Source organism: Salvelinus sp. IW2-2015, unplaced genomic scaffold (assembly GCF_002910315.2).
Source record: "Salvelinus sp. IW2-2015 unplaced genomic scaffold, ASM291031v2 Un_scaffold1473, whole genome shotgun sequence".
NCBI lineage: Eukaryota > Metazoa > Chordata > Actinopteri > Salmoniformes > Salmonidae > Salvelinus > Salvelinus sp. IW2-2015.
The window spans coordinates 9,298-21,894 of record NW_019942930.1 but is presented as its reverse complement, the minus strand read 5'-3'; the positions used below and the strand labels follow the sequence as shown (position 1 = coordinate 21,894).

Below are 12,597 nucleotides of genomic sequence, written 5' to 3'. Positions count from 1 at the left end.
TGAGTATTAAAAGGCTTCTGAAGTTTGTCATTTGACTTTGAAATTTCAGACTTGATTTGCCCTAACGAACAAATGTATCAACCCCTACAAAGATGTCCATTAATTATAATCCACATAATAATTCACATTTCCTATTGCTTCAGGATTATTTTCCTGTTGAAGCAAACTGGCTCAAATTAAGATTCTACATCTGTAAAAGGTCTACACAGATCCAGAACCAGAACAGAACTAACAGGTCTACACAGACCGAGAACCATAACAGAACTACTAGGTCTACATAGACCCAGAACCACAACATAACTACTAGTCTTAGGCTTACAGTGAGGGCCTACAGACCCGGCACCATAACAGAACTGCTGGGCCTACAGACCCGGCACCATAACAGAACTGCTGGGCCTACAGACCTGGCACCATAACAGAACTGCTCGGCCTACTGACCCGGCATCATAACAGAACTGCTGGGCCTACAGACCCGGCACCATAACAGAACTGCTGGGCCTACAGATCCAGCAGTATAACAGAACTGCTGGGCCTACAGATCCGGCACCATAAAGAACTGCTGGCCTACAGATCGGCACATAACAGAACTGCTGGCTACAGACCCGGCACCATAGACAGAACTGCTGGGCCTAAGATACAGCACCATAACAGAACTGCTGGGCCTACAGATACAGCACCACAACAGAACTGCTGGGCCTACAGATCCAGCACCATAACAGAACTGCTAGGCCTACAGATCCACAGTAATACAGAACTGCTGGGCCTACAGATCCAGCACATCAGAAACTGCTGGGCCTACAGATCCAGCACCATAACAGAACTGCTGGGCCTACAGACACAGCACCATAACAGAACTGCTGGGCTACAGATACAGCACCATAACAGAACTGCTGGCTACAGATACAGCACCATAACAGAACTGCTGGCCCTACAGATCCAGCACCATAACAGAACTGCTGGCCTACAGATCCAGCGTATACAGAACTGCTGGGCCTACAGATCCAGCACCATAACAGAACTGCTGGGCCTACAGATACAGCACCATAACAGAACTGCTGGGCCTACAATACAGCACCATAACAGAACTGCTGGGCCTACAGATCCAGCACATAACAGAACTGCTGGGCCTACAGATCCGCATATAACAGAACTGCTGGGCCTACAGATCCAGCACCATAACAGAATGCTGCCTACAGATCAGACCTACAGACTGCTGGCCTAAGCCAGCACCATAACAGAACTGCTGGGCCTACAGATCCAGCAGATAACAGAACAGTGGGCCATTTTAATTGTCATTCCAAACTATTTACTCTGCCATTCATCATTTGTTGAGTAAAACTATAACTAGTAAGTGAACATGTTTAAAGATGAACACTAAAGTAAGCTAAAGAAATGTAAATGCTTACTTTGTGTGTCTCCTAATTGTATGTGTTCTTCATGCTTTCCATGTCAGAGATTGTGACATCATGTTTCCATGTCAGAGATTGTGACATCATGTTTCCATGTCAGAGATTGTGACAGGCAAACGTAGGTGAGTTTGACAGCATGATTTAACGGGGCAATCTACATCAATTTTTTTTAATGTATGATACCTATTGATTCTTGAACAATATAATTTCTAAATGCCTCATAAGCTCTGTTAAATTTTCTTACTCCATCAGAACCCAAAATATAAGTTTGTTTTACTACTTTGTTTGTAAACAAAGTAAAATTGTAAACAAACACTGATAGCCTGAAAACATGGTAAAAACTAAAATGTTGATATCATTGATGGTCAGCCCTTGCATCCATAGCTCTGTCTATGAATTTGAGAGAGGTTACATTTCTCCAGCCCCATCCCTCAGCTATTTGCCAAAACATTGTCAAGGGGACCACTGGTATTGTTTGAACTGCAGATTTCCCTTATAAGGTTCKTTACAAGAGACAGTCACTCAAGACTGTGTAGTAGGCCCCCTCCAGCCACCTCCTGCAGTGTCCAGAGCACCTGGCACAAGAAGACGTCCTCTCCACCATGTTGGTACAGCTGCTGCTCCTCCAGCCCAGCCTCCAGCCCTAGACCAGCAACAACAGCTGGAAAGAGATGAGGCTTTGTCTGGCTCAGTAGACCCGAGCTGTTAACAGGGGCAATCTGATATTAGTCTGGCCACAGCACCCAGTCGAGGGGCCATGAAAGGGCACTGACTGCTGGTTTCWTCTGATGGACGGACTAAGAAGAAGTCCCATAATAGGGACACAGAGAGGGGACTATGGAATGTGTATATGACCAGCCTGGAAATATAGCAGTGAGTTTAAGAGATCATGTTGATATGACTGGACTATAGCATACCGGGGTCGTATTCAGGATACGTAGGTTAGGGCAGAATGCTGGAGGRATCTTGAGGCTACTACTCAGGTGGAGATCTTTATCCAGGSACGTCACCTCATCACTTCATTCATCCACCTCATCACTTCGCTGTGGAACCAAATGGAACCYAATAACAATGGGATTGATGGAATATTTCCAGGGGATACCTGTTGGTGAGTGACCCTTTTCATGTGTCTTCAAGTTGGTCCTCTGTCTTCAGGTTAGCCCTGAGGAGCTGAGGAGGAGGAAACATGTTTGTGTTGGACCTGGCTCAGCATACCCTGAGGATATGCCAAGGAATGACCTCAAGTAAATGTTTGGCTGTAAACATGGCAAAACCCTGAATTAGTCTACCTTTTGATTAGGGACAGACAGAGTAAAGATAAACATAAACATACATATAGCAATGTATACAATTTATAGCAACGTAGATTTGAATCAGCCTGGTGACTGTACCACATTGGCATATCATTTTCTCTCTGAGTGGCAGGTCAATCAGCCTGACCATCCTTTGTCACAGTTATTCAGCATAAGAGAATGTAGGCCTATATTAAGCAGGGTAAGTATTTATTACAGTATTACAGTTTAGTCCATGYGTYYAGCAGATATTATCATTGTCATTATAATTTAATAACGTGGGTTATATTTTGGTCATGAYGTCAAGTTATAGGGTCAAGTGTCAAGCCTACATTTTAATCCATCATAAACCTTACTCAAAAGAAGGACAGATTATAGATATACATACAAATACCCCATATGACAATCATGACAAGCATTACTCTATTCAGTGAGAATAATCCCTAAATTGATTGAGCATCCTCCTATGTACCAGAGGGTCCTTCCTGATAAGGATCTAGCTCTCTAGCCCCTCCCACTCTGTCCTCTCTCTCTCTCTCTCTCTCTCTTTACTTTCCCCTGCTGTCACTCCTGACTTGGCCTGGCAGCATGAAGACTAGCTTGCATTTTAATTCGGCCCTGAAGTTACTTATTTCATTATCGATCATCCGTAATGCTGAATCAATGTTCATCTTGTTATGTGGACCATACCCGTGTAATACAGTGATAGCGCGGCCCACAGTTACTCACTCCTTTTACAAAGTGACTTTACCGTAAAATCAATGCCTTGTGTTACTGATACCGMGGAAACTGCAGCGGGATGGATAGTGAGTGGGCAGCCAGTAGGCAACCGGAGAAAAACACACCTGCAAATGCAACGTTATATYGGCTAAAAGGCAGGCACTCACATCACATAGTGCTAMTGCGGRGTCRAGTTGTATCACCTAATGCGCGTTGCKAATTTKTGTTARTGGATATGATAATAGTTAGTAAGAATGGTGTCTATMAATGTTTGAAAYCTATTGTGGCAGGATTGATATTGWTATTTATAGAATYAAAGTCTAGGCTACTGTCTGAAAAATCATACKATGTCAGATATGGAATGCACACCGATTGACGTTAGTGCAGAAGCTCTATGTCTCCTGTTCTTGTAGTGTTGCAGTAGCTTATAGGCCTAAAAGTGTAATAGTGGGTTTGATAGATTTAAAAACATAATATGAACAAAAACAAAAACAAAAACGATTAGCCTACTAATAGGCTACTATTATGCCTACTACTAATGTTAATAATATTGCAATAACATGATAACAATAGGCTACTTTGCGTACTTTACACGATAAATTATATATAGGCCACAGAATTGTGGTGGTATGTGGGGATTATATCATATTTTCATATCTGTGAATTTGAAACCACAATCCTGCAGAACTGACAGGATTTCGCTGAGGACATGTGTTGGTAAATAACTACGAAATAAAGTCACCTGGGACGGCTAATAAAACAAGTCTGAACCCCTCAGGACCGAGCGCAGAATATTTACCAAAGCAAAGCAGCAAGGAGAGGAGAGAAAGAGTGCACCGAGACCGAGCAGGCCATTTGACACCGGGAGCTCTGACCTTACCAATCAATTACTGCCCGTGGCTGGCGGCAGCTCTACAATTTACTCCCAAATTCACTCTTTATGGGCTCGTTTCTGAAGCTGCCTCTTCTCCCCACCTCTGATGAGGCAGGCGAGAGAAACTCCCGATAGATATTAGTGCAGACGTGAACAGTGAGCAGTCGACTCGCCCTGACTGCTGTTAAGTAATGCAAGTCTATTTGGGATAGCATGCCATGTAGGCCTAGTGCATATAGAATAGGTTCCAAACTGATTTTGGGTACAACTGGAATATATAGGCTTGCTTGCTTATTTACTAACCTTTAAAGGCATACTAATTCCTAATAATTGACTGTTTGGCAGCGGGTCAAAATGGACATTGTGTGGTTTGTAGTCTATATAAAAAAAAATCTCAACAACATGCTGGCCAAGGCCAATAATCGTTTTCTTGAGTTGTTTTGCTAATTATAAATGGTGAACATGGGCGATCTGATTGAACCCAAAACTAAAACGCAGCAGTAACAGTCACACTTGGATATGATAACAGTTTCAGGATACAATAACTAACTATATGCTTAAAGGTCTATGTAAAGCACATGTTAACTAGTTATATGTAAATCACATGTTAACTGTACTAATTTATTTTATCTGATGTTATAAAACAGTTTAATAAGTTGCAGTCCATTGACTATTAATTTGTTTCWAATTGTGAATAAGSATTMCACTGTTKAAAATTCCTTACTTTTGCGCTAATGCAAATCGAAGTTATCTATTTAATATGCATGGTTGGATTAGTGTAATGTAATTAAAATAATATTATTTAAATGATCCCAACAGTAAAAAAATGAACTTTAAATGTATTTTGAAAGTACTCTTGCTTTCGGTAACTACAATTAATTTCTTAAACTATTTCATTGCTTGGATTATGTCCCTCTGCTCTTTAGACACCGCGAGATTTATTGCTCTTTTATTTATTTAATGGGAGAAGGATTTGAAAGAACATATTTTCAGATGAAGGAAGTGGTACAGTTTTAACTCCACTACTCTGAACCAAGCCCCCTCCCAGTCTCAGCAATGTTTGGATATTGCCAAACAACTCAACTCTAAAAAAAACACCAAGAGGTCATGAAGTTACGGCCTTCTAATAGCATGCGAAGTTGTTATTGATTGTGCTCGTGTTCAGTGAACTTGTAAAAGGCCCTTCGTTCTCTGATGGCATAATGTGTCATTGTAGCTTCACACAGTGTAGGCCTATCATCATTGTGGGGTAGAACACGTTCTAAATTATTCGAGATTTAGGCTAAATGACCAACATGGCTTTTCTTGACCATAAATCGGTATGGAAATAGTTGTAAATCACTTTGGTCCCATATATAATCTTTACAACAATTCGCCCTCATACCCTAATGAAACTTAAGATGCAAAAAAAAAAGTAGTCTAAACAAACTCTGCAAGCTGCTGGGTTTTACTAACGTCTCCCTCCAAAGGAATAACAACGTAAACGCTTTTTTGTCAAGGCAAGGCAAAATGCGATATGATATGGACCTCTCTTTCTCTCTCTCTGTGTGTATGTATCTGTCTCTCTTTCTCCCTCTCACTGAAACACACACATACGCACGCACGCACAAACGCACGCACGCACGCACACACACACACACACAAACACACGCGCACACACACGCGCGCGCACACACACACACGCACGCACACACACACACACACACACACTTCACTTCACCATCCCCCTCTTCCACCAACAGCCCAAAACATCAAGGGTCATTAATTGTGTTTTCTTTTCAAATCCTTTGTCACCGCAATTAACCGATTATGATCAGAAGGCTCCTTTAAATGGATTCCATGTGTGATAAGAAATGTATTAGTTGTTTTCTGTCGCCTAGGAGTTGTGGAAAAGATTCAAATGAATAATTTGAATAGCCTCTGTTTGAAGGCTTTGATCTCCCTGTTTCTGGAGCTTCATATCATCATTTGCGATGTGTTGCTGGCGTCTTGTGTATTGCATAAGGAACCACGCTTGAGCGATAGATCCGTGTATATTTGCCGTTGAAAATGATGTGAAATTGTGTCATCTGCATAATTACCCTCAAAGAACTCTGTAAAAAAACAGCCCTCGAGTCACTCTCGTGTGATTGTCCTCTTTTGCATGACCGAAACATTAGCCTGCATGGGTTATATTATAACAATAGAGACATGTATAAATCATTTTATTAAAGAATAAAAATAGGCCAATATTATTATTATTATTGCTATTATTATTATTATTATTAGTGATGATGATGGTGATTATTATTATTATTCCTAGTAGTAGTAGTAGTAGTAGTAGTAGTAGTAGTAGTAATAGTAATAGTAATAGTAGTAGTAGTAGTAGTGGTGGTGTGGCTGCCCCAGTGTTTGGTGCATTTGATTCATATATCCATCGTGTGTATGTTATAGAGTCAAGCTGAGAGGGCAGGTTATGGGACGCTATATTGTGTGGAGTGGAGGTAAGAGAGAGAGCTGAGAGTCTTAATGTTTTATGGCTATGCCAGTTTCCCGGGTCGTTGTGAAAGTGTTAAGTTAGTGCATATGTGTTTGATTGGGGTTATAAATCAGACGGAGTCCTAGGGGCCCTGACAGGTCCCGGGGATGAGACACGTGTCCATCCGAACGTGGAGCGCCTCTGAGGGGACACTAAATAGCAGATATGTCGTTCACTCTCACACTTCCAACCACCTGCTTTTATATTATAACACAAAGAAAACACGAAAGTTGGCCGTTCCAATATTCAGCATTTCCATACACGTGTGACACTTGACACACATCTTACACTAACTTCTTCACCTATTTTAGTCGAACTCATTCAACTAACACATTCCTCCCTCAATCTGAAGGCAAATATCAATGTTGAGTTTCTCAGCTCAGCTGTAAAGTCTGGGCCCTCCGGTCTCTCTGCTGCAGGTTGGTGTGTGTGTCTGAGTGTTATTGACTGCTATGTAGTGATTACCATGCCGGTTGGATGGCATCAGCCACTCGCTGTAATTAATAACCTCACAATCCAGGTTCGGTTGGGTGTCAAGATGCCAACACGTTAAAGGGAAACACGGAGGTTCGGCACTGAGTTCATGGAAACAAGGCGTAGCCTTATAGTCTATATGAGAAATTATAGCTGCTATTATCCCTCCCAGACAATGATATCAGCTCCAAAAGGAGATTAAAGGTTTAAACAAGTAGGCCTACATAGACATAGACCTAGTTCTTGGAAACCGGATCTCATCATCAAAACTAAACTGAGATTGATGAGATTTAATCTCGCTGTCAATATTGCTCCGAGATTTATCATATTCAAATAAACTGCAACAGCAATGCATAAGTCACCACTGCAGTTGTTTAACAGACATATGATGGTACAAAGACGCGGATGTAATACGATTAGGGATGTTTCCTACATATTTTCATATATTGATTCATGGAATTTCAATTCTGACTCCCTTGCTTTGTTTTAATCCGAATTATTTACAATAAAAAAAATMGTTTTGTCAAATTCATCAAGCGGATTTCTTAAAGGTAGCCTAATCTTTATGGGCGATAGTCTTGTAAAGATTATATTTCTTTCCTGGAAGGGTAGCCTTGGTACATACATACAAAATTAGATTTTATAAGATTGTTTTTAACTGGCCTAACCTATTTACAAATAGCCATGGCTTTCCGTGCAGCATGAATAAAATCAGTCAATATTAAATAAATTAAACCACTTGCAATTATTATTATTACTAATATTATTATGCTATTATTATTATTGTTATTATTATTATCATCATCATCATCGTTATTTTATGACACTATTATTATTTACATCAACYTTATTTGTGTTGTTGTTGTTCATGTAAAATATTTCTTTACCTCAATATTTTAGTTTCCAGTGTATCACTTTAAATGTATATCCACCACAGTACACAACGTGTTAATTACTTCTCGTTGCCATTGTTGACGCTAACARTTTGCATTCATTAACAGCGCAGGCGGTAATCAGCCATGCAGKTTTTCATTTCTTGACAACTTTCTCTCTGAAGTCAAARGGTTASATGCTAACTGTTTGATGTCCCAAATTAAAAGAGTGATTTGAGTCCGATCCGCTTGCCAKTTGTTAGAAGCGTCCGCAACYSRMRAAAACGGTGTAAGAAAACACAACTTGACCATAGACTTCTAGCATACGTGAGTCCAAATCACTCGATACCGGTAAACAACATACATTTCTTAGGTCTTTCTTTCCAGTGGACATGAGTCGTGGCTGCACATACGTGAGACACATGCATTAGAAGAAAACTGGAGACACTAGGCTTATGTGAAGTTAATCACTCAACAACATTGAAATATTTACTATTTGTGCAAATGACCACAAATTGTGAATTAACACTAAAATGGGGTAGGGCTCAGGCGAACAAATAACAAATTAAATGATTGGCGAGCCATCAAATGAGATTTGAAAACCATTCAAATAAGAGATCGCGACGTCAGTGCACTTATCCAGGGGAAATACAGGAGGGAGAGAGAGAGGCGCGCGCGGCAGAGCGAGAGTGTGTATAGGGGGTGAGATTTGAGAAATGGGAGGGGCTTCTAAACGACTAGAAATGTCAATCAGAGCAAAGAGTCGCAATAATCTAAGGCAATCTGTAAGGACCTGACCTTAGTCRATCCAGATCAATAGGGAAGTGAAGGAGGAAGGCGCAATCGGATCGTTTACACTGGCTGTTTTTGAGGAAATATAGACTTCCCTTACACTTTGTTGTACTCACTGTAAAGTGGATATCGCAGTACGCACCGCGAGGGCGATTCTCTGCTTTTTGTGATTGCAGCAGACTTTTTTTCTACGACCATGTCTTTCCCGCAGCTGGGATATCAGTACATCCGACCGATATACCCACCGGAGCGCCAGGGTATCAGCAATGCCCGAGCCGGGACGGAGTTGAGCCCGTCCGGGGCACTCTCAAACGTRCTCTCAACTATGTATGGATCACCTTTCGCCGCAGCAGCACAGGGCTATGGAGCATTTCTGCCCTATTCAAACGATATATCAATTTTCAATCAATTGGTGAGTGCCTTTGTTTATTTATGCCTCTGGTTTCCTTCATTTGCTTTTCCCCCCATCCAGACTAAAAAAGAGAAAGGGCGCAGTGACGTTACGTTATTGAGACAATGATCAATTCAGGACGTAACAAGAAGACTCGTTGGTGAACTTTGTTATTGACTCCTTTTTTGTAAATAGTTAAAGTAGCTAAAAGTAGCACTATAACTGAAATGCCAGTCGAAAACCTATGTTTAGACCACTAGAAAATAAAGAAAACAACTGAAATCAAACGCAATATATTAAGTGTGTATACATGCATCTTGAAATACATTGAAATGTTTTGCAATTGGTAGTGAAGTGTTATAAATCAAATAGTTTTGTCGCGAACGGAAATGGTGCGTAACAAATAAAAATGTGTAACTTTGCATATGGTAATGCTTTTGTTAGTCGTAAACGCAGAAATCACAGGTCCTATGTGAAGAAAGATACATGTGGTGATACTGGCTTTATATTGCATATATTAGCCTATATGATTTTGTCTTATTTAACATAAAGTAGAATTTCATTTTGCTAACTTCATTAATCTATCATAATATCTCACACATCCCATTGGGTCTCTGCTCTTTGTCTTTTAGGGTGCTCAGTATGAGTTAAAAGACAGTCCAGGCGTACAAGGACACCCAGGATTTGCCCACCATCACCCAGCGTTTTACCCATATGGCCAGTATCAGTTTGGTGACCCGTCCAGACCCAAAAATGCGACCAGGGAGAGTACGAGCACACTGAAGGCCTGGCTGAGCGAGCACCGTAAGAACCCCTACCCCACCAAGGGGGAGAAGATCATGCTGGCCATCATCACCAAAATGACCCTCACCCAAGTTTCCACCTGGTTCGCCAACGCCAGGAGGAGGCTAAAGAAGGAGAACAAGATGACCTGGACTCCCCGGAGCCGCACAGACGAAGAGGGAAATGTTTACAACAGTGATCACGAGGAGGGAGAGGAAGGGGACAAGAGGGAGGATGAGGAAGAYATTGATTTAGAAAATATCGACACGGAAAATATCGAGAATAAGGACGACTTGGATGATCAGGATGACCTACACGCTGATTTAAAATTAGATGGTAGAAGCGACTCTGAGATTTCAGACGGCTATGAGGATTTACAAGGGCCCGATCAGAGATTTCTGAAGGCTGTAGTGAAGGAGGGCAAAGACATTCACGTGGACCGGGGCGAGCACTTCCACCACCATCACTCTTTTGAAATGAAAGCTTCACAACCGAATGTCGATCAACTGAAACTGAATCCGGTGTCCATCAACTCGCCCCCATCAGAAAATAACGCGGCCCCGGCCCAAAAGCCAAAGATTTGGTCTTTGGCGGAGACAGCAACAACCCCTGACAATCCCCGCAAYTCTCCACAAATGAATGGCAGCAACACAGTTGGGCCCGCGGCCCAGACCATAATCAGCCCTCACCATAGACTCATCTCTTGTCCTGTTGGYAAAATSCAGAACTGGACAAACCGAGCTTTTTCTGCCCACCAMCTCGCATTACTGAACTCTAACCATTACCTTGGACTGGCGAACCAGGCTTCGGCTAACGGGCTCGCCCTCTACAGCAGGCAGCAAKACCAACACACGCAGGACAAGAGTCATAGCTCAGACACAGCCGTCACAGGTACATGTCACCAACACTGAGGCTGGCGAGCCTGACTGTATAACAAACTGTTCATTATTACTCTATTTCAGACTTTACTTATCCCTCTTTAACGKTATAGCCTACTTAAATAGGCCTGTTCTGGACAGACATTTTGAGGCCGTAAAGATGATCATAAAAAGTGTGTTTCCATGCTGTCGTTTATGTGACAGAATAAGGTGGCGTTGAAGCTTTGAACTGGGGGAATACAGACAGAGGTGGTCGAAATAAAAGGCCGAAGTCGTTGGTTTTTAATGTTATTATCAGCTGGTTTATTGTGAGAATYGATTATRATTCATGTCCGAWWWTTWWTTTTWWATTCAMCAGTTGGRCCCATATTTCTTTGTCACATACCTACTTCAGTATTGTACGTGCTTGTARTTAACCCGTGACTGACGTGAAGATCCCCAGGCAGTAAAATAAAGTATAGACTAAATTCACTGCGACAGTGCTGTGCTCTAGTTATAGACAGGAAAATGAATGCATTTTTAAATGTATTTTATTGCCATTATTATTTCAGAGAGATCTAGTGCCTTGGAAGCAGAGAAAAAGTTGTTAAAAACAGCCTTCCACCCAGTTCATAGACGGTAAGAGACTGTCATCTTTATTTTATTTGGATATATTATTTTTTATGCACATCCTATTTTATCGTTGACTACCACATTTACTCAAACTGTAGCCTTTGTGTTGTATTTGTAGGACATCGAATAGATGGATTCCTCCGTGCTTGTGTTATTTCGTTTAGGCCTCAAAATTATATTTGCATATTTGTCATGCAAAAACCCCAGCTCAAATTTACCACATTGGTTTTATAACTGGCTCTCATTTTTCAAAAGCYATCTTCACTTTATATCACTTTACTTTTCAAGCAATTCATTACCTTGCAGTTGTAGGTTATTATTATTTTCCCTTTGCTGAGTGTATTTATTTTCTTGACCCGTGTGTTGCAGGCCTCAGAATCAACTCGAAGCAGCCATGGTTCTATCAGCTCTCGCCTCCTCCTAYACTTTGACTTTTGCTCTTTCTTTTTATGATTTATTTTAATCTGTTGTAAGGAATGTAAAATAAGAATAATACATCTGTGTATACTTACCTTGTAAGCATGTCCTGTGTAAACCTGCTAATGTAATAATGTATGAACCAGTAGTCTGTGAGTTTTCTTTTTCTTTTTGTAAGTTCTGTGAGGATTTGATGTTCAAAATGTTTTGTATATAAAGTTAAGAAAATGTACATACTTGTGAACCAAATTGTACAAGAAAGTCTATATTTTGGCTAATAAATGAACTGCTGCAACTTTATTCAAATCGCTTGTGATTTTTGGGAAGATGTTTGTGTGATGATTGTTTTGTGAAAGGAGAATTAGTTGTTGTGGGCGTTAGATGTTACAAATTAGATTTTGAAGTGATGCAGAATTGCAGTGCTTTGCTTTTTGCATGTGTGTGTGTCAGTCTGCGTGGCCTACGGCGAATAGGCTTCATCGTACTTGGTTGTGATAAGTAAATATTCTAGCACGATTTGAGGCCTTTTCATATGAGGGACTTAAGAGTAATTAGCTGATTATTG

At 41.0% G+C, this 12,597-nt stretch overlaps 1 protein-coding gene across 2 annotated transcripts; it reads left to right on the top strand.

Moving 5' to 3' along the window:
- Window positions 1–8,923: 8,923 nt before the first annotated feature.
- irx3a (iroquois homeobox 3a) lies at window positions 8,924–12,332 on the top strand. 2 transcript variants are annotated; one of them, XM_024138418.2, is made up of 4 exons: window positions 8,924–9,363; window positions 9,975–11,016; window positions 11,555–11,621; window positions 11,985–12,332. In XM_024138418.2, exons 1-4 carry the CDS (start codon window positions 9,148–9,150, stop codon window positions 12,076–12,078), a joined length of 1,419 nt encoding a protein of 472 aa, XP_023994186.1. In that variant the 5' UTR covers window positions 8,924–9,147; the 3' UTR covers window positions 12,079–12,332. The 2 variants fall into 2 exon arrangements, with proteins under 2 accessions (XP_023994186.1, XP_070295293.1); XM_070439192.1 differs by lacking the exon at window positions 11,555–11,621.
- Window positions 12,333–12,597: the final 265 nt, after the last annotated feature.